Source organism: Dipodomys merriami, unplaced genomic scaffold, assembly GCF_024711535.1.
Source record: "Dipodomys merriami isolate MVZ:Mamm:240054 unplaced genomic scaffold, mDipMer1.0.p SCAF_201, whole genome shotgun sequence".
Classification (NCBI taxonomy): domain Eukaryota; kingdom Metazoa; phylum Chordata; class Mammalia; order Rodentia; family Heteromyidae; genus Dipodomys; species Dipodomys merriami.
In genome coordinates this window covers 1,702,393-1,729,804 of record NW_027203394.1, presented here as the reverse complement: position 1 = coordinate 1,729,804, position 27,412 = coordinate 1,702,393, and the positions used below count along the sequence as shown (strand labels likewise).

Below are 27,412 nucleotides of genomic sequence, written 5' to 3'. Positions count from 1 at the left end.
TGAAAATTCACATATATGCATACCATTTTATACTTATCTACACATTTCAATTATTTTTATTCCCACCTGTTGTGAATAACACCACCTATTAAGTAAAAGACTAGAAAAGAAACAAGGAACAAGAGGGTCTTTGAGGAACTACCTTGGTGAAATGTGAACATAGAAACTTTCCATTTGAAAGTGTCACATACTCAAAGTCAACTAAAGTGGCACAAGTATTACTTAAAACAATAGCATGCCAAAAAAGTAACTGCATGATTATTTATTTAAAATATTATGACTCTGAATGTAAATACATATGATCTTACATAATTTATGGTTTATTCATATAAATCCTCATTAAAATGCTTCATAGTTTCTTTCCCAATGCCTTTTGTTCTAGCAAGCACAACAGTAAAATGTCTATCTCATTGAACAATAGTGTTTAAAGCCTTTTGAATCTTGATTTGTGAAGAAATCACAGAAAAATACCTTAAGCTAACTACAGCAAACAGCAGAATTGTTTGCGATGTTGTCACAGATTTCCCCATGGAATATGCTAGTGCGTGACCCACAGGTGCAGCTTTTTCTGTGCAAATGAACTCTCTGTATAATGACAGTGTTATCACTGCAACCTGCTCAATACATTTAAAATTATGAAATACAATTTACAAAATCTTTAGCAATATACTTTTATAACAAAAGTATCCTGAGGATATTACAAAATTCATTTTGCCAGCCCTTCATTTCTTTGCTTTATTTGACTCTTTCATTTTCAATATAACAACTGTCCATATTTCATTACATAAAAATGCTCTTAATTTATAGTTCCAACTAAACAAAATAAATTTAGGCTAAACAGCATACAATACTTCCATATATACTTAGTTGTTTCTACCTCAGTCTCCTTTGTTAAGATCAAGTATTTATCAAGTTTCCTAAAATTCTGAATCAGAAAGGGAATAGCACAAAACAGACAGAATAAGCATAGTTAAGTTAAAAACATTGTGCATTTTAAATATTTTGGTCATATTTAATAATAAAATAATATATTTTGGCAAAATAATAAAATATAAGGTTTATTTTCTATTAATGGTAGCTCTGGGGGGCATTTTACATTTGTGAATACTATCTACTGACTCTTTTCACATTTGTTTCTAAAAACACTGCTATAAGGTTTTCAGAACTGTGAGAATAAAAGCACCTAAAAATGTGAGAAATAAGGTAAAAATAAAATTTAAGTGTTTGATGCTCAAAACTCTGACAAACTCACAAACTTACTTGTAAGTATAAGTATCAACAGAAAATATTTCCTAGTAAGATTTGTTTTACTCAATGTAATCTTTAAAATAATACTCTTGGAAGTCTGAAGATTTATTTTAATAAAATTAGGATGGGAATTCAAAAAAAGTAATGGAAAAACATAGTTGCTAAAGAAGTTGTTATTCTGATAGCAGTCATTATGGCACAAAAACACATGAAAATCTTGTAGATCTGTATATATAGATATACACACACGTATATATGTGTGTGTGTGTATATATATATATATATATGTGTGTGTGTGTGTATATACTATATGAAACTAAATTCAAATAAGATGTGTAACACACACACACACACACACAAACATTTACACACATACAGCTGGGCTCCTGAGGGCACTGGTGAGAACCTGACACAATAAACCATTTGGCTCCTTAATCACCGAAGTCCCAAGGACAGTTTCAACAGAGATTTAATTATGTGTTTGATTCTTACTCAAATATTGATCCGTCACTAATCAAGGGAAGAGTTAGAGAGGTATAAGTCCGATAAAAGAAGTGAGAACATTGCAAATTAAGTGATATGGATTATGTGCAACTGCCTTTACTTAATGTCATGCAGAGGTATTTGCAGAAGTGTGTCACCAGTAAGAAAACAGAATTCCTTTAACTCTAACACACTATAATAGACTATAAACAGGAATGGTTACCGCACTGCTTATTCATCCTATGTTAGGCAATATGATCTAATTTGAGTGACTTTGTTAATTGTTAAGGCATCAGTGCGTGGGAGAAAGCTCCATAGATACAGAAACACGGAAGCAGTGGCTTATCTGTGGCACAGTGGACATTACTTTTGTTGGCCACATCCATCAAACAAGTAATAAGTTATAAGCTTTTCTGCTACAGCACAAGTTTTGCATCATTTTTTAACACCTCATTAAAGGGACTAAACTGGTCTGGCAGTATCCTCATCTTCATTGTCCCATCAGCTCCACAAGAGAAAATGTGATTTGCTGGTCCCGTCTCAATCTGCATCACACCAGTCCCAATATTCCTAAAAATGGACTGCCGAGCATGTTCACTGATAAAAGTGTGGAGAAGACCAAAGGTAGAAAGACTCCAGATCTGAAAGACATAAAAAACAAAAGGAGAACTGACTTAAGGATCCAAATGAAAACTTAAGCCTGCCTTTCTGTGCGGATAAACAAAGACGGAAGAAAAATCTGTACAGCTTTATGATGACACCTTAACTGTGAACAGGGTGTTGCAATTTACCAATTGCTTTAATATTAAATACTTAAAAATACCCATTCAGTGAAAGAGTACGTTAATATTAGCGCAATATTGGAAATGAGAAAGACACAAGGAACAAAATCTTGGAACACTGCAGGGACATTTTCTCTCTCAGCAGAGCTTTTGCTGAGAGGATGCTGCAGCCTGGGGTACAGTGGGATGATCCTCTGCTACAGGAGGGAGCACGCACGCAAGAGATCAGAGCAGCTGCCAGAGGCTCTACCTGACATCTAGAAGCCCTGCAGCCTAGAAAAGCAACGTTCTAATCACAAGACATGTCAACTTCAGAATGCTTAATTTACTAAGAGTTTCCTGTTTTCAGCTCTATCAAAATAAATGTCCTCTCCTCTCCCTCTTTCTTTTTTTGTTGTTTTTGGCAGTTAACGGCAAGAACTCTGTACACCTTGAACTTTCTCGCCAAGTGGTATTCATTTGAGCCACACCTCCAATCCCATTTTTTAACATAGGTAGAAGATCTATGCCTTTAGGACGCTGGCTTCAGGTTTATCAAGGCCTGTTTATTTCCTAATGATATTTACAACACTTGGAAGGAAACTTGTCTCTCCAAAATTTTTTTACTCATACTGCTCTGTATATGAATTTGTGAAATTATAGCTTCTGAATACATTGTGTATTTTCTATTTTTTTTTTTGCATGGTAAAAGAATGAACCTCAGAATCAGTATACAAAAACTAAAGAGTTGATCTATACCAAACTACATTTCATTCTAAAGGCCAGATACGAAACTTGCTGCAAACCAAAGAACAATAACTGTGCTAACAATTGTATTTCATTTTGAGAAATGCCTTTTCAAAATTCTACAATTTTAGGTTTTCTGGGCTAAGAATTATGAAAACAATATGCCAGTTATAACAAAGAAGTCCACCTAACTGCACTAAATACGCTACTAGTGCTTAATGAATTCTAAACGAGAACCCCTCAAATCCAGGGCTGCTGACCTTAAAATAGCATGGAGAATCTACTCATCATCAGAGTAGTCTGCTCTGACCTAACCCATTAAGAGAGTATTCTACCCTGCCCTACCCTTGATCCCATTAGGAGAGTAGTCTTGCCTTACCCGTCAGAGGAAAGCAGCATCCACTGTCCTACCTATTACCTGACAAGGTCAAGGGGCCCTCCATCCACACTACTGTGTGGGCATACTGCAGCCCTGGACTTCACAATCCAGTGTTTCTTAGGTGAGATCCTTAGCAGTTTGTTAACATTTTGAACAATTTCTCTAAATCTTAAACACAATAGAGTTTGAAAAAGCCTGCTATAGGCAAGGCTTCTCCAGGTACAGATTTCTTGAATAGGGAAGAATATGGATTAAAATTAAAATGATAGCATACTATTCAGTACACCAGAAAATTAAATTCAGTAAATTATATAAGAATATGGAGTCAAGACTTTTTTGGCATACCAGGACTTGCTCAAGAACTTGTGCCTGGTAGGGAGGTACTTTACCACTTGAGCCAAGTCCCCAGACCTTTTTGCTTTTAGTTATTTTGAATAGGGTCATGAATTCATTGCCTGTGATAGACTCAAACCATGAGTGATCTTCCTGATCTTTGCCTCTCAAGAAGCTGGGATTACAGGCATGAGCCATCATGGCCAGACTAAACTAACATCTGAAACATCTTTATATCCATGAAAAATTTTGTCCTTAAGAATGAATAAAACATATTTTAAAACAATTGAGAAATAATAGAAAGTTTTCAAGTTAAATATAATCACACTCAAGCAAGGCACTGGTGGCTCACACCTAGAATCCTAGCTACTCAGGAGGCAGAGTTCTGAGGATTGAAGATTTGAAGCCAACTTGGACAGGAAGTCCAAGAGACTTATCTCCAATTAATCACAGAAAAGACTGCAGGTGGAGCAGTGGCTAATGGAGCTAAGGAATAGCACCCAGCACCCAGGCTAAGTTCAAGCCCCAGGGCTGGCAAAAAATTAAAAAAAAAAAAAAAACCCAATTACTTTATATGTATGTATGTATATATAAATATAAAAATCATACTCAGAAGATTTATTAAATAGCAGTTAGTACTGCTGACTACAATAGTAGACTAGTGTCATTAACATGACTTAAAGGCAAAGTTTTCTGAAGAGGTTTTTTGTTTTTGGCATCAGTCCTGGGGCTTAAACTCAAGGCCTGGGTGTTATCCCTGAGCTTTTTTGCTCAAGGCTGGCACTCTTGAATCAACAGTTCTACTTCTGGCTTTTTTTGTTGTTCAACTGGAGATGAGTCTCACAGAGTTTCCTGCCCAGGCTGGCTTTTAACCAAGATCCTCAACTCTCAGCCTCCTGAGTAGTTAGGAAGACAGGCGTGAGCCACCGGTGCTGGGCCTTGAGTCTTCCAAGTTGTAGACACTGGGATATCAATTGTGTTTACCTTTATATTGCCTTCTGCCGACCCTGTAACAAAGTACTCTTCAGTTGGATCAATAGCAATAGCTTTAACAGGAGAATCATGACTCTGAAAGAGTTGCCGTTGCTGGCGTTGTCGAAGGTCAAATACACACGTGAAGCCTTTTCTGCCACCGGATATCAGTAGTTGATGTTTGGGAGCATATGCTAAAACAGTGGCTCCACTATCATGGCAGGTAAAAGCTGAAAAATTTTAAAATGAAGTTAAAACCACTGAGCAGTAAATGAAACAGACTTCTGTGCTTGTGGGTGAAACAGAGTAATACACCAGGTTTACTTATGCGCGTGAAACAATTTAAAAACAAAACCAAATGAAATCTGAAGAAGCATGGTGTGAGATACAGGACACTAGGCACTGAAGAATGATCTGTGGGAGGTGCCCAGAGAGCTTGCTGGCAATAGCACAGGGGGGCCTGGCTGAACTGCAGCTGAGCAGTGCTGCTACAGGTAAGTGTTGTTACATGCAGCTTCCTGAGGGACAGCTGTGTTGCTGCCCATCTTTTGTCTGCAACAAATAAAGCCTACATAAGCCTTTTCTTAGCACACATTTTCATTTATCTCAGGTACATGTAACACTTTACGCAGGTGTATCACGCTCGGTTTCTCTAACTTTACTAGAAGTTTCAAAGTAACTACACCAGTTTCTGATACTAAATCCTGGTAAGGGTTTTCAGGGCTAGAGGCATGGTTCAAGTGGTAGAACAATGGCCTAGCAACCACAGACCCCATGTTCAAACCTCAGTATCACCACCAAAACAACACAAAACACTTTAAAAACTTACCATGAACTAAGCTATTGGCAGGTGCTACAAGAGTATCCCACAAACATATGTTTCTGAAAAAAACAACAACAACTTTTTGAGAGCTATATCAAATTCACAGAAAAACATGTCTCATTCTTATTTTTATAGTGATAGTATAACATTTGAACCTTGCTCTCAAAGAAAGATCTTAAATTTATGGAAGCTCCCAAGTACAATTAATCAACAAATTCATATATGAATTTTACCCAAAATTTAAAAACTAGTATCCTACAAAACAACTTTAGACTAATGTCACATGTAGTTTATTTAGTAATACCAAATGAGGGCTGAATACAGAAACTACTTTTTGTATTCACTCACTGTCTAATAACTGATCGAAACACCCAAATGACAGAAGACACTGAATTTTCCTGAGTATGAAGGAAACTGATTTGTATTATATGTATGGAATTTTTATGGAAGATGGTTGAAGACTTCAGAAGTCAGTTGTCTGTATGAGGAGATGGGGGCTGGAAGACAGACACTGTTTCCAAAACCTGGCCTTTGTTGGAAAGATGAGGTTGCTGTTAACCTGCCACTGTGTAGCTAATAACTCATCCTGAGTTTGTTTTCTTGTAAAAGCAATAACATGGACCTAATTAGAGCCATAGTGAGAATGAACTAAGTTAACTAAATAGTATATCCAATAAATAATAATTCCTTCTGGGCCCAGGCTTTTTGAATACCTATGAAATAATACCAAGAAACATTCGGCCCACTAACAACCATATTCTTCCCTTTTACCCTGAAGTCTTAACATTAGAACATTAAACTACAGAAAGGATGCATATGAATTTTAGTGGCACCAGAATTTCTTTAGCCTTGCAATCAGGACACTATAAATACTCTAGTGAACAGGTCTTTATAGAAAAAAAATCCCTTAAGGCATAATTTTCTTTCTTTTTTTGGTCGGCCGTGGGGCTTGAACTCTGGGCCTCGGTGCTGTCCCTCAGCTCTTCAGCTCAAGGCGAGTGCTCTACCACTTGAGCTACAGCACCACTTCCGGTTTTCTGGTGGTTTATTGGAGATAGGAGTCTCACGGTCTCTCCTGCCAGGGCTGGCTTTGAACCACGATCCTCAGATCCCAGCCTCCTGAGTAGCTAGGATTACAGGTGTGAGCCACCAGCGCCCGGCCATAATTTTCTTTTTCTTTATTTCCTTTTTTTTTTTTTTTGTCAGTCCTGGGGCTTGAACTCAGGGCCTGGGCACTGTCCCCGAACTTCTTTGACTCAAGGATAGCACTCTACCACCTGAGCCACAGCTCCATTTCCAGCCTTTTCTGTTTATGTGGTACCGTGAAATCGAATCCAGGACTTCATATGCATGCTAGGCACGCAGTCCAAGGAATAATTATGAGACTCAGCTCTCCATGGGTGCTTCAGTGTCTTACCTGTTGTCGGTGGAGAGGCCAGCTGTAGCTATCAGAGAGGAAGAGCTAACGAAGACAAAGTCATTGGCCGTCTTGTTATGACACTGCCAGGTCTGAAATAGTTGTAAACACACTGTCACAAGAGCTCTCACACCCAGTATATGTTCTATGTGCTCATACACTTCATGGCTTTCTTACATCCTTTGTGTCTCTTTATTGCCTGAACTTCAGAACAGTTGCAGAGGTAATACAGAGCATTTCCCATAAGTTCTGTCCAGATTTGGCAGTCTTATCATGTTGCTGCGTCTGTTTTGCCTAACCACCCTCCCTTCTTCCCCACCCCTCCATCCCTGCCACCTCTCTGCCTGGGACTGAACGCCACCCAGGTCCTCAACATTCTGAGAATGTGCTCTGCCATGGGCCACACCCCAGATCTTTCCTCTGTCAAACAGATGTACATAAACACACACACACACACACACACACACACACACACAGTGTTCAGAACCACTTCAATGAAGTGGCTGCCTACATCGCCCTTCTTTACAAAGCTCTTCACTTTCATTCAAATGGAACTTCAGAGGAGAACAGGAGGGTAGCTAAACTTCAAGTATTTCCCTTGGCATATTCAGTACAAATTCTGTCTTAGGAGATGACAGAAACCAGGATTTTACATTATTTTAGACTTCATTTTTTTGTTGTTGAACTCATATTTACCTTTTTTTTTTGGTCCTGTCATAGGGCCTGAACTCTGGGCCTGGGCGCTGTCCCTCAGCTCTTCAGCTCAAGGCTAGCGCTCTACCACTTGAGCCACAGCGCCACTTCGGCTTTTTTCATTTTGCTTATGTGGTGCTGAGGAATCGAACCCAGGGCCTGAGGCATGCAAAGCAAGCGCTCTACCACTGAGCCAACTTCCCAGCCCTTACTTTTCTCTCCAGTTTTGTTTCGTTTTGTTTATGCTAGTCCTGAGGCTTGAATACAGGGCTTAGGCGCTGTCCTTGAGCTTCTTTATTTTTATTTTATTGTGAAAATACTGTACAGAGGGGTTACAATTACATGGGCAAGATAATGAGTACATTTCTTATCAAGCATTGTAGCCTCCTCCTTTGTTTCCCCTTCCCATCCTCCTCCCGCCCCCCTTACAATCGTCCCCTCACCCCCTTGAGCTTCTTTTGCTCAAGACTAACACTTTACCACTTGAGCCACAGCACCACTTCTACCTTTCTCTGGGTAGTTTAATGGATATGAGTCTCATGGAATTTCCTGCCCCAGTTGGCTTCAAATTGTGATCCTCAGAGTAACTAGGATTATAGGCATGAACCACAAGCAGCCTGCTGATACTTACTTTTCAGAAATAAATTTGCATATTACTGTTCAAATATGTAAGTAAAAAATGAGTTATCAATGTTAGAATACTTATGGAACTTCCCAATATTTCAAAGTAACTTAATAAATTGATATATTTAAGTAAATTTAGAAAAAAAAGAAAGGCAGTGTCTTGGGCAACATGAGCTTGCATTTAAACTTGTTGCTTTAATGAAAATATGAGAAATACGCTTTAAAGGTAACCTAACCTTGCTCTCCCTTAGATCAATCTTATATTCTAGCATTTACTCATAGGTGAATTCCTAGAATCATAATCTATACCTGTTACTTCTCCCTGATTGGTATTGCTTAGCTCTGCAAAGGAGAGACTTCCCTAGAGAATATATTAAATATTATGTCACTATTCACTGAAGCCAAAGAAAGTTGACTAAATCTGAAGAGACTTAAACCAATCTATGTCTAGCTGAAAAAAATATAGGTAAAACCAAAACCAAAAGCCAGTATTAATAATACCAGGTACAGGATGTCCTTTCTACTTTGTTCATAAAGGTTTAAGGCTAATAGCAAGAAAACAGCCTGTCAGGAGCCAGTGACTCATGTCTGTCATCCTAGCTACTCAAGAGGATGAGATCTGAGGATCATAATCGAAAGCCAGCCCAGGCAGGAAAGTCTGTGAGAGTCTTATCTCCAAGTAATAACCAAAAAACAAGCAGAAACAGAGCTGTGGCTCAAGTGGTAGAGGGCCACCCTTGAGCAAAAGAAGCTCAGTGACAGGCCCAGGTTCAAGCCCCAGGTCAGGACGGCACCCTCTCCACACCACCCCTCCCCCCAAAAAAGACAATGATTTCATATATTGGTATGATCATTATTTTCTTCAGGGAAAGAGCTGACTCCCAGCTCAGTGAAGGTTGCATGGGAAGTCCATACACAGGTCAACGTTCCAAATTACCAGAGTCTAGGGATTCTTACGACCCCCTGGCGAGTTTTCATTGAAGGCTAGACAGACTTACTCAGGTGCTTTACTCTTTCTTGCTTCCAATACTTTCTTGGTTTCTTTAAAATAAAAAATTAGAATGTATAACAAATTGAATTGGCTTACCAGGTATGGCTTAGGCATGCTCCCAGTAACCGGACAACATTTCCAGTTTGTTTGATACAAACTTAAATATCCATCAGCATCCACTATTCCAAACTTAAAGAAAGACATACTTTAATGTAAATGCAAAAGCCCATTTTTATTCCTACCCACACTGTAACACCACACTTTCAATCTTAAACATTCGGATATATGACTTTTTACTTCACTTGTGCATGGATCTAGCTCACAGAAACATTTAGCTGCTGCTTAAAAAGAAACTCCAGGGTAGATGTAATGGAAGCAAACATCAAATAACCCTTTAGTGACAATAATCTGCATCACTGGTAATCTACATCACATGTGCTCTAGAAGTATTTCAAAAGTAGAATACTGGATTAAGCTATGCATTAAACTATATAATAAAGCTTTATCAAGTATGATAAAAAAACTTCAATCATTTTGAAAAAAAATTAACACTCAAGAAGAAAAATACATAAAGATAAGGATTATCTTGGCAAAACAATTCAACTGTAGAAATGAGGTTATTTTGACTCCATTATAATTTCTATGAATATTCAAGCATTCATATATAGCTCTTTTGTACAAACAGGATCATAATAGATCCATAGTTACATTTTAAACTTATGGTAACTATCCATGTCAAAACATAAATTTAGCTCATACTTTAAAAAAAAATTTTTTTTGGTGGGTAATGGGGTTTGAACTCTGGGGCTGGGCACTAATCTTCAGCTCTTCAGCTCAAGGCTAGTGCTCTACCACTTGTGCCACAGTGTCGCTTCCAATTTTCTAGTGGTTAACTGGAGATAAGAATCTCATGGACAGTCCTGCCCACACTGGTTTTGAACTATGATCCTCAGATCTTAGTTTCCTGAGTAGTTAGGCTTACAGGCATGAGCCACCAGGGTCTGGCTAGCTCATTCTGGTGCTGTATAGGATTATACTATACCGATTAAGTTTTCATTGGTAAGCTGTTTTTACTTTACCCTAAAAGAGATGAGTTGAACATTCTTATACATATAGTTTGCATAATTATATAGTATAAATATCTAGAAAGGGGAAAGCTTGGGCAATGAACATTACTTAAAATTGGCAGATGAAGGCAAACATAAACTCAAAGTAGTAATACACATTTTGTACCCACTTTACTTACACATTAACTTTGGATACTACTAGAATTTAAATTACATGCTAATTTTTAATTTTTTTTTGTTGTAAAGATACTGTACAAAGGGCATGAGTAAGGTAATATATTTGTTAATTTTATTCAGCAAAAGTTTTAATGTAATTTCCTCAATTACTAGGAAAGATTAATGACCTAAGACTTTTGGCTGGAGGCGTGGCCTAGTGGTATCATACTAGCCTAGCAAGAACAGATGTTTGGTAAAGTGTTCATATCATTTGTCTTAAAAATGTCTTTTGGAAAATTGAGTAGGGTTAATATGAGAAATACCAACCTATTATTTGTGTGTCTCTTATGCTTTTCCAATATAGGTTTGTTTTTCTTGTTTGTCCTACATTCTCTGAAATAGACCTACGTATGTTCTCCATAGAAGAGATAATCATGGAATGTACACCTAAGAGGGTCTGTAACAGTTTGGGCAGATAAAACTCCGTTCCCATTCCTGGTCCATCAGGACTCTGTGGATACTGCTCTACTGCTTGTCATCTTTTTCTTTTTTTTTCTTTCTGATGGACTTTGATTCAACTCAGGGATTCAGGCTTTCTGGGTTTGCTTACTCATCCAGCACTCTACCTCTTGAGCCCATGGCTGGTTGTTGTTGTTGTTCTTCTTATTATTATTTATTATTATTATTACTAGCTGGTTATTTTGGAGATGGAGTGTCAAGTACTTTTCTGCCTGGCCTGCTTCAAACTGGACCTCCCAGATCTCAACCTCTTGTATTACAGGTGTGAGCCACTTGGGCCCAACATCATCTTAATTTTTGAGTCGAGTCATACATGAATTTGAAAGAGGGGGTTTTAAATAACCTATTCCTTCCTAGTTTTTAGGCAGGACAAGCACAGTGTAAAACACAAGCACCTGACAGAACATGATGGTTTGGGTTGCGTTTCCCTTCTAAAATCTGAAACTTCTTTTTTTCTTTTTTCTTTTTATTGTGAAGATACTGTACAGATGGGTTACAATTACATGGGCAAGATAATGAGTACATTTCTTATCAAGCATTGTAGCCTCCTCCTTTGAAATCTGAAACTTCTTGAGCTTTAAAATTGTTCAAAAGTACTTTGAAAGCATTTCACATTTTTAGATTAGGTTCACTAAACCAGTATTATCAAACTCTAAAGGCTTCTGTGTTAAATCTCCTTAATATCCATTAAGGAACAGACCTACTAATTAATGTTGTTTTGAAATAAACTCTCAAAATTTGGTTTTATAAGCAAATGAGAAAGCATCCACTTTTGTGAAATGCAAACTGTGCATGTGATAGAAACAGTCAGTGGGATGCAGCACACCGTGACGAGCAACACGTAAAGAGGGGAGGAAAGGCAAGCTGCACCACCGCTAAGACCTGCGACGGAGAGGCAGGCACAGCATCAGGTAGGCTGTGTGTGTGAGGGAGAGGCAGGCACAGCATCAGGTAGGCTGTGTGTGTGAGGGAGAGGCACAGCATCAGGTAGGCTGTGTGTGTGAGGGAGAGGCACAGCATCAGGTAGGCTGTGTGTGTGAGGGAGAGGCACAGCATCAGGTAGGCTGTGTGTGTGAGGGAGAGGCAGGCACAGCATCAGGTAGGCTGTGTGTGTGAGGGACAGGCACAGCATCAGGTAGGCTGTGTGTGTGAGGGAGAGGCAGGCACAGCATCAGCTAGGCCTTATGGGGGAAAGGAAAATTACACCATCAGCTAGACCATGTGAGTAACTTTCTGTGCAAAGAACAAGTGGGTGATTCACTATTTAGTCATTGTTTAAAGTGGTAGTCGATGTGACGTGCCTCGGGAAACAACCTGAAGAAAGCTGGAATATGGTAAGCTAAGAGAGAGAGATGATCGCAAGCAGGGTCAGCTAATGTTTCCCGTAAAGAACTTTTTTTGGCTTGCTCACTCTAAGGTCTTTGTACTGTTGTAGTGAGCTATACCCAAAGAAAGTAGGATGAATGCAAAAAGACAACAGGGAGCCAGGCTGTACTTTGCATCCAAAACAGGTACACAAATCTCAAATGGAGATGCTGGTTTGGGAGGTCTGCACATTGAACAAAGCTTCCCGGTGTGATTTGCTGGGTGATTCTGAATCACAATCAGAGTACATTCCAGGGATAAAGAAGTTGACACTTGTCATTCAACTATGAATTACAGTCATTTGGTCCTTAAGCAATATTTTAACCTAATTTTAGTGGAGACATACACTTACCCCACTGCGTGATAACCAAATGAATTTAAATGTATTTTGAGACACATTTTAAGAAAATAATTTGTATGAATTAGACACTTTACTGTCAGCCCACTGAGCTACTCTTAAAAGCCCAAACAAGTAATAATTATAACTTTCAACACAGTTATCTTTTCTCATTAACATTTTTACATAGTACCTTGTTTCCTTGGTAGTTGAATCTCATTCTTGTAATTCTTGAATTGCCACCAGACCGAAAGCAAGTTATCTGCTGAGAATGTCCCCATTCAAACATTCTGACACTGCCATCCTGAGCTCCTGTCAGGTCTACATCATGAGAAGACAAATTATACATTTAAGATTCCTTGGGAAAATTTATTTCCTTTTTCTTGTTGTTTTTTTGTTTCTTTGTTGGTCATGGGGCCGGCCTGAACTCTGGGCCTGGTGCTGTCCCTCAGCTCTTCAGCTCAAGGCTAGTGCTCTACCACTTGAGCCACAGCACCACTTCCAGCTTTCTGGAGACAAGAGTCATGACTTTCCTGCCGGGGCTGGCTTTGAACTGTGATCCTCAGATCTCAGCCTCCTCCTGAGTAGCTAGGCATGAGCCACCTTTTCCTTTTTGAAAAACTTTTTTGTAGTGGTATCAGGGCTTGAACTTGGAGCCCTGAGCTTGACCTGTTATGTCCTGGTAGAATGCTGTCATTTATTCTTTTAGCTATATTACATTGTTGTACATTGTAGAACAATCAAACCTCAGTGACAAGTACTAATAACTATTACAATGAGTTGCCAGAGTAACTATCCACATTGTAATTGTAACTATGACAGTGAGTCATCATAGTAACTATTACAATGATAACTGTAACTATTACAATGAATTCTCATCTTTAACCACAGCCATGTTGGATCTTTTGCTATCAACAGAGTGATATTACTCTGATGCTGTTCTGAAAGCTTTAAAGGTATCCTATTGGCAAAGAAATTTATGGAATAGACTGAAAAGCACAGGCTTCTGAAAACTTCTTACTACTGGAGTAGGAGAGAATGACTAGAATTCTAACCAAGATCAAACAGAATGAGAATTAAAATAGATTGACTAAAGAATTTTAATTTATATATTTTGTTTGAAACTGTTTGTACTCTTTAATGACTTGTTTTCAGGATTTAAGGCAACCTTTCATTTCTCTCAAGCTATTTACAACATAAAACAATTTGGTAATTGGTGAGTAAAGATAAAAATAATTATTATTTGTGTGTGTGCCATTCCCGGAGTTTGAACTCAGGCCCTGGGTACTATCCCTGGAGGTTTTGTGCTTAAGGCTAGTGCTCTACTACTTGAGCCACAGCGCCACTTCTCTTTTGGTAGTTAATTTGGAAATAAGAGTTTTACAGGCTTTCCTGCCCAGTCTGGCTTCAATTGTGATTCTCAGATCTCAGCCTCCTGAGTAACTAGGATTACAGGGAGCCAACAGTACCTAGCAAAAAATCATTTTTCTTGTTATCTGACTAGTCCAGAATTTGGACAGTTCTTAATGAGCATTTTTACTTTAATTTGCATGGTAATATAGTTATTTACGTATGTTCAGTAGGAACTCTGTGAACCTAGTGATGTGACTCAGTGGTACAGCACATGTCCAAATAAAAGTAAAAAATATGTAGTTAAAATACTAAAACTTTATTGCATTAAGTTGGTCTTCTCTATTAATTCAAGCAGGTTTTTTTCTTTCTTTTAAAAATCTAATTGTGAAATTAAGATTTTATTTAGTAACATTCTTTATGAAAAATGTAGAAAAATTGCTGCCTTCTAATAAAAATGAAAAATTTACCATAAGTCCCTTATATTAAAAATCACTAAGAGTAGATATTAAAAATGAGAAAAAATCATTGCTAATTGTTATTAACTTACAGTAAGGAAGAGTTGGGTGAGAAGTCATTCTTCTGACATTATTAATGGGTTTCTTAATCATCTGGTGAAAAGAAAAATTATTTTAGAGTCACGGAAAATAGGATTAAATATTTAAAATGTAGGGTGGAGGTATATGCATAGTTCAACACTGGAGAACTTGCCTAGCATATACAATACCTTAGGCTGAAGCTCCAGCACTACACAGAAACAACGAAGTTATGATAGGAAACTTATGTAAGTACTACACACACTAAGTATGTCAATAGAAATTGAATAGTGCAGCTCTCCTAGTTAAATTGGTATCCATTTCCTGCTTCACTGACTAGGATGTAAAAACTAATTCTCCTTAAGAATGTAGTCTTAACTCCTTTCTTACCATTTATTTTCTGATCCCATTAAACTTACTGGAATCATAAATGGCATTAGGTTAGACAGAAATTAAATACAATTCTTAGGACTGGGAAGGTGGCTAAGTGGTAAAGTGCTTGCCTCACATGCATGAGGCCCTAGGTTCGATTCCTCAGGACCACAGAAACAGAAAAAGATGGAAGTGGTGCTGTGGCTCAAGTGGTAGAGCACTAGCCTTGAGCTGAAGAGCTGAAGGACAGGGCCCAGGCCCTGAGTTCAAGCCCCACAATCGACAAAAAAAAAAATATTAAATGCAATTTTAATAGTGTATGACTGTTTATTCTTAATTCATTCACTGAAAGATTTGACGAGCCAATCAATAAAAGTAAAGAAATACACTAAATTAAGGGAAAAGTTGTGACTTATAGAATATTTTGTTTATATAGCAGTGCAGAACTAGCTTTGTTATCTTAAATTTAAGTACAAATCTCAAGGTAAGCCTTTTAGCTATTCTGGGAATCTAACTTTGTGAAGAGCATGAACTTGTAGAGAAGAAAGAGCAGGTGTGGGGAGGAGAGGTCAGACCAGTAGAACTGATTAGTGATAGAAAGACTGAAAGATACATGCACATGCAGTTATCTTAAGCAATAGCAAGTATATTGCTTCCAAACAAGTCTACTTGTTATACTACTAGTCATCAATCAATAAAACGATGGGACAATAAAATGTTTAGCCAGGCATGATGGAAATGCCTATACCCCCAGCACCTGGGAGGCTCATGGAGGAGGATCACTAGTCTACTGGGCTACTTAGTCAGACCCTGTCACACACAGGAGGAGAGGGAGGGAGAGAGGGAAGGAAAGAGGACAGAGAGAGATAGGACAGAGAAGAGGGAGAAGACAGAAACGAATATTTCAAATACATTTTCAAGTAAATTTCAAATAAATTTTCAAATAAAATTTTAAAAGACAATATTTTATCCATTTCCAGAAAGAAAAAAAAAAACCTGATGAAGATTAGTTGCATCAAGCTCAGAAATTCTTTTGTTCTAGATATGCCTTTCTTTCTTTGTGTCCTGGTGGCAGGCATTGAAATCAGGGCCTTGAGTCCTCACCATTGGTACCCAACTTAACTAGGGAATTTTTTTTTTAATATTTTTTGTCAGTCATGGGGCTTGAACTCAGGGCCTGGGTGCTGTCCCTGAGCTTTTGTGCCCAAGGCTAGCACTCTACCACTTTAAGCCATAGCTCTATTTTTGGTTTTCCACAGGCGCCTGGCTTGAAAACAGTTTTTGTTCCTTTTCAAATGAAGATGTTATTGCTCATGATCAAAATATACAATTCCAGAATGTAAGACCTTCCTAAAACTTTAGAAATTAAAAAAGTTTTCAAGTAAGGCACCAGTGTCACGCCTGTAATTCTAGCTACTCATGAGGCTAAGATCGAAGGATTGTGGTTGGAAAACAGCACAGGCATCAAAGTCCGTGAGACTGTTATCTCCAACTACCACCAAAAGGCCAGAAATGAACTATGCCTTAAGTGTCAGAGCATTAGCCTTGGGAAAAGAAGCTTAACAGACAGCACTCAGGCCCTGAGTTCAAGCCCAGGATTGGTACATACATACACATACACAGTTTTCAAACATCTTTTATCCAGTAACTTAACAGGAAAAGTACAATAGCAGACAAACCCAGGCATCTTTAACCTTACATACCACCGATGCTCCTCTGCCAGTCTGGGTACTACCAAGCCATGGCATGTTGATTGGGGTGCCAGGATTGCTATGTGTATATGGAGTTGTACCTTGAACAGCTGTTAAGTCATCATGAGCATGGATGACCAAGAAATCTTCTGACCTGCAATGGATTATTAACCAGAATAACAATTCCTCAGTTCTTTATTCAATCCTTAACATTCAAACATTTGATCTTATTAAATTAATTAATCTTTTAAACATTCTTGAACTCTTATTGCTAGTGACTGGTAAATTTCATATCCAAATACTTCTATTATCTTCACTTTCTAGATCTCTCATTTTACTTTTCTTTTGTGCAAGTCCTGGGCCTTCAACTCTGGGCCTGGGCACTGTCCCTAAGCTCCTTTTGCTCAAGGCTAGCATTCTACCACCTGAGCTACAGCACTACTTGCCCCTTTTTCTGTGATTAATTGGAGATAAGAGCCTCACAGACTTTCCTGCCTGATCTGGCTTCAAACCATGATCCTCTGATCTCATCTCAGCCTCCTGAGTAGCTAGGATTACAGGTGTGATCCATTAGCATCTGGCTAGTTTTTTTTTTCCTCTCAAGGCTAGCTCTACCACTTGAGCCACAGTTCCACTTCGAGCTATTTTGATAGCTTGCTGAAGGTATGAATATCACAGAATTTCCTGACTGGGCAGGCTTTAAACTGTAATCCTCTGATCTCAGCCTCCTGAGTAGCTAGGATTACAGGTGTGAGCCATTGCCACTTGGCCTCATTTTACTTTTTAAAGTCCTGCCATCCCTTAGCCACATCAGTGTATATTCTGTTTATAATTTAGATCTTTTAAAGAATTTTCTGACAGTTATACATCCTTACATATGTGCACACACATACACATATATACATATACATATATAGGTTATATATGTATATGCACACAAACATTTGTAGGTATAATCATTTGCAATATCACTGAATAAAAACAAAGTAAAAGTACCCTTTGGGTTCCATTTCTACATCATCATCTACCCAAGTATATATCTGTGTAGCCAGAATTCCAGAAACATCCAGTTCTTGAACATCATGGCTAGAGGCGATAGCTATGCAATTTCTATTTGCCTGAAAAATAATGCATGAGACAGATTTTTAACAAGGAAAGCCACAATGGATATATTCTGCAAATAATCTCCAGAGAGCTAAGGTACAAAACATATTGAACTTACAAATTAATATTTTAAATTAACTTTACCAATTAAATTGATAATTTGATATTTTTGAGATATTTTTATACTCTAGAAATTATAGAACAACTAGAGATATTTTTATGCTCTAGAAATTGTAGAACAACTAACAGGAAGCTATTAACAACAATGCATATACTATTTAATATCACACTACCTTTTCAATCTAATAAAATCCTATGATTTCTCCAAGATTTGTACCAGATACAATAGCTCACATTTGCAGTACTAGGTCCCTGGGGGGGGCTGATGCAGAACAATCACTTGAGTCCAGGGGTCTGAGGCCAGTCAGACCATCTCTCAAAACAAAACAACAAAAAATGCAGAGCAAGATATTGAGGAAGCCAGAAGCCAGAAAAGCAGAGGAATGAGAGGGAGATAATAAACTCAAACTAGTGAGAGAAATACACCAGAATAAATGAAAAACTGGTCAGATTAAATGACATAAAATTTTAAGTATAGATGGAATTAAAAATATACATCTTGACCTGAAGATGCAGTTTAGAAGCAGTGACTAATTGACATTAAAAATATACATATTTCAAGCTGGGTGCTGGTGGCTCACGCCTATAAATCCTAGCTACTCATGAGGGTGAGATTTGAGGATCGAGGTTCAAAGCCAGCCTGGGCAGGAAAGTCTGTGAGACACTTATCTCCCATTAACCACCCAAAAACCGGATGTAGTGCTTGATGTGGCTCAAGTGAGCTGAAACGCTGAGGGACAGTGCTCAGGCCCAGAGTTCAAGCCCCACAACTGACAAAAAATTTTTTTTTTAATTTTAAAAAATATACATTTCAAACTGAAAAGATACTGACAGTGAAGAAAAACGTAGAATATTACTATTATTTAAAGTGCTATAATTAGCTCTCCAGTTGGTTTACTGGTTGGGTTGTTTATTACAGACACAAATGTAGTCTTTGGTTAATAAGAAAGGAGGCAATTCTCTAAAGGTGTCTCCAATAGGTATGTCTTGTGAGCCACTGACTATACTTTGCTCCAAGGATGTCTGTGTAGCTAGTCACTGGAGCCAAGAACATGCATGCTTACTGTCCATTAGAAGAGAAATGGTTCCCAACCTCAGGGATCCCTTTCTGCACCATAACCTTCTGCAGGTCATACGACTGGGCCTTCGCTGTCTCTCTGGAAGCTGGTATGAAAATACTGATCTGGCTGCTGCTCTTGCTGTTAGTAATACACTGCCTTGGTGGTCTAGGATTCTTGTGTCTTCAAACAGTATCCATTACTGTTCTTGTTGTTAGTAATAAATACATTGCCTTGGTGGTCTAGGATTCTTGTGTTTTCAAACAGTATCCATTGAGCTTTGAAAATTAACTGTTAGCTTGAATGTAAATTTTAGATCTTTCACAATTCTTGATACAGATAGTTCCCAACCATACAAATGGGAAAAAGTTCAACCTCAATGGTATTTTTTTTTTTTCCTGCTGGTTGTGGGGCTTGAACTCTGGGCCTGGGCGCTGTCCCTCCGCTCTTCAGCTCAAAGCGAGCACTCTACCACTTGTGCCACAGCACCACTTCTGGCTTTTTTTTTTCTGCTTATGTGGTGCTGAGGAATCGAACCCAGGGCCTCATGCATGTAAGGCAAGCACTCTTACCATTGAGTCACCTTCCTAGCCCCTTTCAATGGTATTTTAAAAGAAATTTTCAAATTTTAAATATTTTAAAAGAAAAAAGGCAGTATTTCCTATCTATAAATTTAACAAGGATATAAAAACATCAAATCTGAGAAATAATTAAGTGTACCAGTAAAAAGCAGATTTTATATATTTTGATTATTCTTTTATAGTTACTTTTATAAGATCCCTCCCACAAAGAAAAAAGGCAGTTTTATAAAATATTTAAAATGGTATTTTCTTCAGAGGAAAGGAAGTACTGCAGATATGACAATTTGGGGCTAACTCCAGATCTGCTTGCATTAAAAGCAGAGCTCATCAAGCATGTCTATGAGGGAAATGAGATGAAGGATACAGAGAGATCTGAGGAAGAATGATAAAAGAACTGTTTGGAAGATATCAAGAGAATACAGGCATAACATACAAAGATGAATTCAAGATATACACCTGAATAATACTGTAAAACTTCTGCAGGGTGTGGTGACATGCCCGGGGTCACGGCTACTTAGTAGCTTAGAGTAGCAGAACATTTTAGTTCAGGAATTTGAGACCAGCCTACACACAAGATACTGTCTCAAGAAAACAAAGCAAACCATGAAACAATGTTAATTAGAAACATATGTATACGAACATATACACATGGACACACACAAATGGATATATACACCCCTTCTTTAAAATGTCCATTAGAAACACACAAGAAACTGTAACTTCTATATTTTGTGTTATAGAAAGAAATGTAGGGGCTGGGAAGGTGGCTCAGTGGTAGAGTGCTTGCCTTGCATGCATGAGGCCCTGGGTTCGATTCCTCAGCACCACATAAACAAAAAGAAAAAAGCCGGAAGTGGCGCTGTGGCTTAAGTGGTAGAGCGCTAGCCTTGAGCTGAAGAGCTGAGGGACAGCGCCCAGGCCCAGAGTTCAGGCCCCACGACCGGACCCAAAAAAAAATGTAAAAAAAAAAGAAAGAAATGTAAACAAAACGGAAGTGGTGCTGTGGCTCAAGTGGTAAGGTGCTGGCCTTAAGCTAAAGAGCTGAGGGACAGCACCCAGTTCAAGCCCCAGGACCAAAAAAAAAAAAAAGAAAAAAAGAAATGTAAACCAAAAAAATAATTAGATGTCACTAGAAATTATGCAGTAAAGAGATTAAGAAGCAGGAAATTATTAGCAGAAATTTTAACTTAAGACTATTAAACCTAAGGCAACCCTCTTTTCTTAGAGCTTAGATGTATCTCTAAGGAGGCTGTTAACATAAGAGTACAAAAAAAATAAAAAAATAAAACAAAACCTAACACATTATGTAGCTACTTAAGGTCTAAGTCAATGAGGGAGAATTCCTGAGTCACACATAAACTTAAGTTTTTATCAGATATTAGGAATCATACCCAATGTACTTGAATAGGGCATACAAAAAACCTCTGAGTTAACTTCTATAATATCTTATATATAAATTCTAAAGTGATTTATATGTAATTCCTTATTACTTTCCTTGTGTAATAAGAAAACATTGTACTGGCTAAATTGCCCAAATTACATAATAATAAAAACACATTATGGTTTAATCACTCATAAAATAGGAAAAATCTTATGCAGGTGGTAATTTAAACAGTGGGAAGCCACTTTGGGAAAGAGAAATACTGACACAGGATAAACTGGTAAAACAAGATATTCTCCACCCATGAGTTATTAATAATCAAAGAAAAGTACTTACTTTATTAACAGCAAAGGCAGTAATGATATCAGATTCCTTATGGATAATTCTTGCTTTACCTCCAGGATATCCCAAGTCTGCTTCTATCTAAATGGAAAAAAATGAAGTCTGAAAAATAATGCTTTTAGTAATAGAACAAATAACAGTTGTCACCAATCAGTGAGCACTTTCATAAGTTACTTAAAATTACTATTAAAAAGCTATTTCTATCCTAAAGGTACAGAATATATTTCACAAGGGAAATGTAAATTTCTGAACTTGGCTTTTTCATGTATCAAAAGATAGTTGAAATAATATATAACTTCACTCATTATTTACCCTCCAAGCAACACTAAATTAATTTTAAAGATCTAGGCACTTTCATTATTGAAGTTAGGTTTATTTACCAGGTTTCCATGTAGTACAGTTTTGCAGAGGGTGGCACTAAGGTTTGAACTCAGGGCATTTTGCCTGCTAGTTAGACTTTTATCGTCTATTTTGCTTTGGTTATTTTTTGTGTATGTATGTGCCAATCCTGGGGCCTTAGCTCTGTCCCTGAGCTTTTATGCTCAAGGCTACCACTTCAACCACAGCTTGACCTCTGGCTTTTTGCTGGTTAATTGGAGATACAAGTCTCATGGACTTTCCTGCCTGGGCTAGCTTCAAACAATAATCCTCAGATTTCAGCTTCCTGAGTAGTGAGGATTACAGGCATGAACCACTGGTACCTGGATGCTTTGGCTATTTTTGAGATAGGGTTTCACTTTCTGCTTATGCCACACTGGACCACAATTTTCCTATTTATGCTTCCTGCATAACAGACATTTAACACTATGGCCCAGCCGTTTCTGTTGAGATGGGGTTAAGAAATTTTGGTTGGGCTGGGAAGGTGGCTCTGTGGTAGAGTAGCTTGCCTTGCATGCATGAGGCCCTGGGTTCAATTCCTCAGCACCACATAAGCAGAAAAAGCTGGAAATGGCGCTAGCCTTGAGCTGAAGAGCTGAGGGACAGTGCCCAGGCCCAAAGTTCAGGCCCCACGGCCAACCAAAAAAACAAAAAAATAAAAAACTTTTTGTTCATGCTGGCCTTGAACCATGATCCTTTCCAGCTGCTAGAATTACAGGTGTAAAAGCTATTCTTCACTCACAGGCCATATAAAAACAGGTAGAATTTGACCAATTCATGTCATATATTTATGACAATCATGCATAGTAATTTAGCCAAGGCAGTGCTCTTTGTAGAAACAAAGTAAAGCTTTATTCTATGTAGTTTACATGAGGAACAAACATCTGACATTCTGCCCTTCCTAGAGAAGGTACATGCATCTCTGAACGAAAGTACTAAAATATACTGCAAAGAGGAAGGAATAATCAAGAACTAGACACATTGCTCAATGTAGAATATTACTTTATTTACCATCTTCCTTAACCCTTCAGCCTATTAAAATGAATTACTATGCTTCATAGTTCATTATGAAATGTAGAAATTATTAATCTGAAAGTCATACAAATTTGTTTCCTGTAAAACTTAAAGAAAACCAACATTAATGCCTGTCATGGACACAGAACCCACCAGAATTAGCAATGTTTTTTTAAAATAGCAATTAAGGTAGCTTCTATTGTAGAGTTGAAAAAGAGGCTTATACAGTAACAAAAACAAACAAGAATCAGCAACTGGATGTAAACAGGTCACTATTTACTTATTTATATATTTGGTGCTGCTACTAAATGAACTTATAGCCTCACGCTTCTGCTTGGCCTTTCTGCTCATCTCCACTGGTGGCCTGCTACAGGACTCATGCCTCCAATTCCAAGAGAATCAATTGTCTAAGGACAGTTTTAACTCTAGTCCATAAAGAGGCTCGTCATGCAGTAAGAATGTGTAAGTCAAACTCCATAATTTTTTTTTTTTTTTTGGTCCGGTTGTGGGGCCTGAACTCTGGGCCTGGGCACTGTCCCTCAGCTCTTCAGCTCAAGGCTAGCGCTCTACCACTTGAGCCACAGCGCCACTTCCGGCTTATTTCTTTTTGCTTATGTGGTGCTGAGGAATTGAACCCAGGGCCTCAGGCATGCAAGGCAAGTGCTCTACCACTGAGCCACCTTCCCAGCCCCAAACTCCATAATTTTTTAACAATATCCCACTTTATGCGCCCATTTACTAGGTGTCCAAGGTACACTGTGTTCACTACAAAGTTTTGAAGAAAGGGAGAGAGAGATTTCCATGCAACAGAGATATATTATTTGCTGGTGATGGTTGGAGGAAAGATGTCAGTTTCATGTGGGGAGTTTTTCAGACTTTGTATGTATATGAAGTAAGCCCATGTAGTCATGAACTTCAAAAATCTTTATGAATGCAGGAATACATTCTTGTCCTCTCGTCAAAAACAACATTTCTTGATGGTGTGGTATCAAGATGACCTGCATGAGAATCAACTGAGGTGACTTGGTTTCCCCTTCATCCTAACTAGGTAAACACTTTATGACTTAATTCCGATCACTAGCTCAAAGAACGGATTTTATCTGAATCCTATGATAAACAGTTAGAATTCCATAGTAGTAAGGCAAATAAATTCCAAAGAAAGAGTGGTTAGCCTCTCAATAGTTTTTGTTTCACTAAACTTGAGAATGAAAATATGCTATAAGAGGACTGCATAAACAGGCAGGGTTCAGTTCACACACAGGCTTCCGCTCACTATAGCATAAAAGCCATAATCAAGAGTTCAATATTACTCTAGGCTGAGAAATCATGGAGGAAATTTAGAAAATTCTGACTGTTGTGAGCTAAAATATGAAAGGTGGATAGATGTAGTGGTACACATCTATGATCCTGACGTCAGAAAGCTGAGGCAGAAGTACCCAGAGTGCAGTGAAGGTAAGGTAAGGTAGGCTAAATAATGAGCTGTAAAACAAAACCTTGTGTCAAAAAGCCAAAAACCACTGGGCACTGGTGGCTCATGCCTGTCATCCTAGCTACTCAGAAGGCTGCGATCTGAGGACTGCCAGCCTGGGCAGCAACATCTTATCTCCAAATAACTACCAGAAAACCAGAAGTGGCACTATGGCTCAAGTGGCAGAGCGCCAGCCTTGCGCTGAAGAGCTGAGGGACAGCACCCAGGCCCAGAGTTCATGACTGACAAAAAAAAGGAGGAAAAAAAAGCCCCTAACAACCTCTCCAAACAAAACTAACAAAAGAAAAAACAAAACAGGATGTGAAAATGGCTGCCAGAAAAGCAGGCAAGCTGAAGTAAGAGGTGGTGGCGATACTGATAGTGGATGGAACCAGGACACTTTCTGCTAATGAACTGTAATCTGAGTGTGACTAATACTAAGGATGGTTTCCTAGCTTTTAGGCCAGATAAATGGTAAGTGAAGTACTGTTTACGGAAACAGGCACAAGTGAAGCAAGAGTGGTTTTAGGTGGGGATCAGGGAATGTCTGGAGTGCAACACATGAGCTGGAACTCAACGGAATTCAGTTACCATTATATAGGTTTTTGTTGTTGTTGTTGGTCATGGGGCTTAGACTCTAGGCCTGGGCACTGTCCCTCAGCTCTTCAGCTCAAGGCTAGCGCTCTACCACTTGAGCCACAGCGCCACTTCCAGCTTTTTCTACTTATGTGGTACTGAGGAATTGAACCCAGGGCCTTATGAATGCAAGGCAAGCACTCTTACCACTGAGCCACCTTCCCAGCCCTATATAGGTGATATTTAAGCCATAAGACAAACCAAAGAGAAAGTAAGGGCAGGGAAGAAAAAAGTTAGAGAAACAACCTCTGGACACCAATATTTTTAAGGACAGATAAAGATGTGGCAACCCAGCAATTGGCTGACATCAGAAATAAAGAGTTTGATGTTACAGAAAGAGAACACTTGTAAGAAAATATGAGGGGCCAATCAATTCACACAAGACTGAAAAGCTAAATCAGAGCTCAGAACTCACTACTGGGTTTAGCTACTAAAGCCACCATGACAAGGACTGCTTCAGTGGAGTGGACTAGAGACAAGACCCACGGAGAGAGGACATGACATCGGGGTCTTCTCCAGGGTGCTTGAAACATTAATTTTTAAATCTTGTGTGACTTACAAGACAAGTCAACGAATATATTTCTCTCCACAGAAGAATAGGAAATATACTTGTTGTTAAGGTATATATCGTAAAATGTATTTGCTCCTGCCAATACTACTACCACTACTACTACTAATCTTAAAAAAGGTAAAAATTTTTGAAGCAGCCAGGTGCCAGTGGCTCACACCTGTCATCCTAGCTACTCAGGAGGCTGAGATCTGAGGATAGTGGGTTAAAGCCAGCTTGGGCAGGAAAGTCCATGAGATGCTTATCTACAACTAACCAGCAAAAACTGGAAGTAGAACTGTAGCTCAAGTGGCAGAGCCACTGATCCTAAGCCAAAGAGCTCAGGGACAGCTCCCAGGCCCTGAGTTCAAATCCTAGGACTGTCCCTTTACCCTGCAAAAAAAAAAAATATGAGCAGGAGTGGTGGGTAGAGGGGGGATAAAAACTGGAGCAAAGACCCAGGGTAGGAAAGAAATGACAGGGACAGTGCACGAGTGAAAGGAAGATCTGGATCCGAGTGGCAGCTCCTCCACGGGGCAGGACAGCTGCCAGAAGCCAGATCTGGTGGTGAGAGTAGTAAGTGACATCTGTGCTGACTACGTTTATTTTGACAGCAAAATATGATGAGCTTGAAGGGAGTGGGAAAGAGATTGAAAAATAAAATTCACCATAAAATAATTTATTAAAAAGAAGGTTAACTTGAGATCTGTGCTTTCTTCGTGTTTAACTGCTTAGAGAGACATAAAGAGGTGTGTTTAAACAGATGTGGAGATACTCACGGAAAGTACAACGCAGTAAGCACAGAGCAAGGGGCTGAGGACGTTTGATCCTAAGAGTCTAAGCAGCTTGAGAAAGGAGACCGACTTTAAGACTGACTGCCAGGGAAGATCAGGAAATATTTGATGGAATTAATTCCTGGCATCAAAGCAGAACCCATTCTGTTCACTGCAGGCCTCAGGAGTCTGCCTTCAAGGGACAGACTTCACATGTGGGCACTCTTCCTGAAGTGGCGTCAGTAACAGCACAGGTTCACTTCATAAATACATCTTCATAAAACAGTTGCACTGGGAAGAATATGTTTAGATATTTTGGAAGACAACCTGTCCCCAGGATCCACAATTCGGCCACTAATCCAGGCCAAGTATTCTAATTCAAATGATCCCGCAGCAAATGTTGAAACAGGACAGGGGAAAATCAACAAAACCCAAGCCATAGTGATATTCGGAACACAGACTAGGGCATCTGCCACAAATAATATTTAAATCAATCTTTCATCACACACACATCACTTCTGCTCCACAGTGAGTTTTTTGTACACATTTCATATAGTCTTAGAAATATTACAGAATAGAAGCTAAGACAGCCTCTTCTGTTGATTAAACACACATTAGAAAATCTATTACTTGTCCGCATCAACTTCTGCAAAGCATGAACAAAGGCTAGAATTATTTGGATTGTTGTGAAAGGCTTAAAAGCAACCCTGGGGAAATATGGCACAGTGTGTGGAGATGAAGAATAAAGCACAGTAAATGAGGGTAGCTGTTAGGGTAAGTGGCAGACCAGTTTTCTCTATTTTCCTGGTTTTGAGGGTATAGGCAGAAATTTCATGGGCTCCTTCCCTACTTTCTATGTTGATCTAATTACACTGATTACAAACAGTGAACTAGTTCTTTAGAATATATTCTCTAGGTAAACCTAACTTTATTAAGAAACTGTAAACAAACAAGTGTGATTGTTTGAACCAAAATGGTAACATTAAACAAAATCCCTTCCCTAATAACACTGTGACAAATAGAATGACTACATTTTAATGTAGCATGGACATGATTTTAAAAATAAATGTTGCTGGGCATCAGTGGCTCAGGCCTGTAATCCTAGCTACTTAGGAAGCTGAGATCTGAGGACTGTGGTTCAAAGCT

The 27,412-nt window shown here is 38.6% G+C and overlaps 1 protein-coding gene across 4 annotated transcripts in view; it reads right to left on the bottom strand.

Annotated features, from left to right (window-relative positions):
• Positions 1 to 247: 247 nt before the first annotated feature.
• Dmxl1 (Dmx like 1) overlaps positions 248 to 27,412 on the bottom strand; it is a 108,795-nt gene continuing 81,630 nt past the window's right edge. For 2 of the 4 annotated variants that reach the window (XM_070031528.1, XM_070031530.1), the window contains 10 exons: positions 21,445 to 21,531; positions 17,861 to 17,982; positions 16,868 to 17,018; positions 14,816 to 14,876; positions 13,109 to 13,236; positions 9,568 to 9,660; positions 7,164 to 7,255; positions 5,753 to 5,805; positions 4,936 to 5,153; positions 248 to 2,372 (listed from right to left, as the gene is read on the bottom strand). In XM_070031528.1, the coding sequence (XP_069887629.1) occupies positions 2,148 to 2,372; positions 4,936 to 5,153; positions 5,753 to 5,805; positions 7,164 to 7,255; positions 9,568 to 9,660; positions 13,109 to 13,236; positions 14,816 to 14,876; positions 16,868 to 17,018; positions 17,861 to 17,982; positions 21,445 to 21,531 (1,230 nt within the window). In that variant the 3' untranslated portion in view covers positions 248 to 2,147. The remainder of the gene's footprint in view (positions 2,373 to 4,935; positions 5,154 to 5,752; positions 5,806 to 7,163; positions 7,256 to 9,567; positions 9,661 to 13,108; positions 13,237 to 14,815; positions 14,877 to 16,867; positions 17,019 to 17,860; positions 17,983 to 21,444; positions 21,532 to 27,412) is intronic. The other 2 variants (XM_070031529.1, XM_070031531.1) reach the window with 1 other exon arrangement.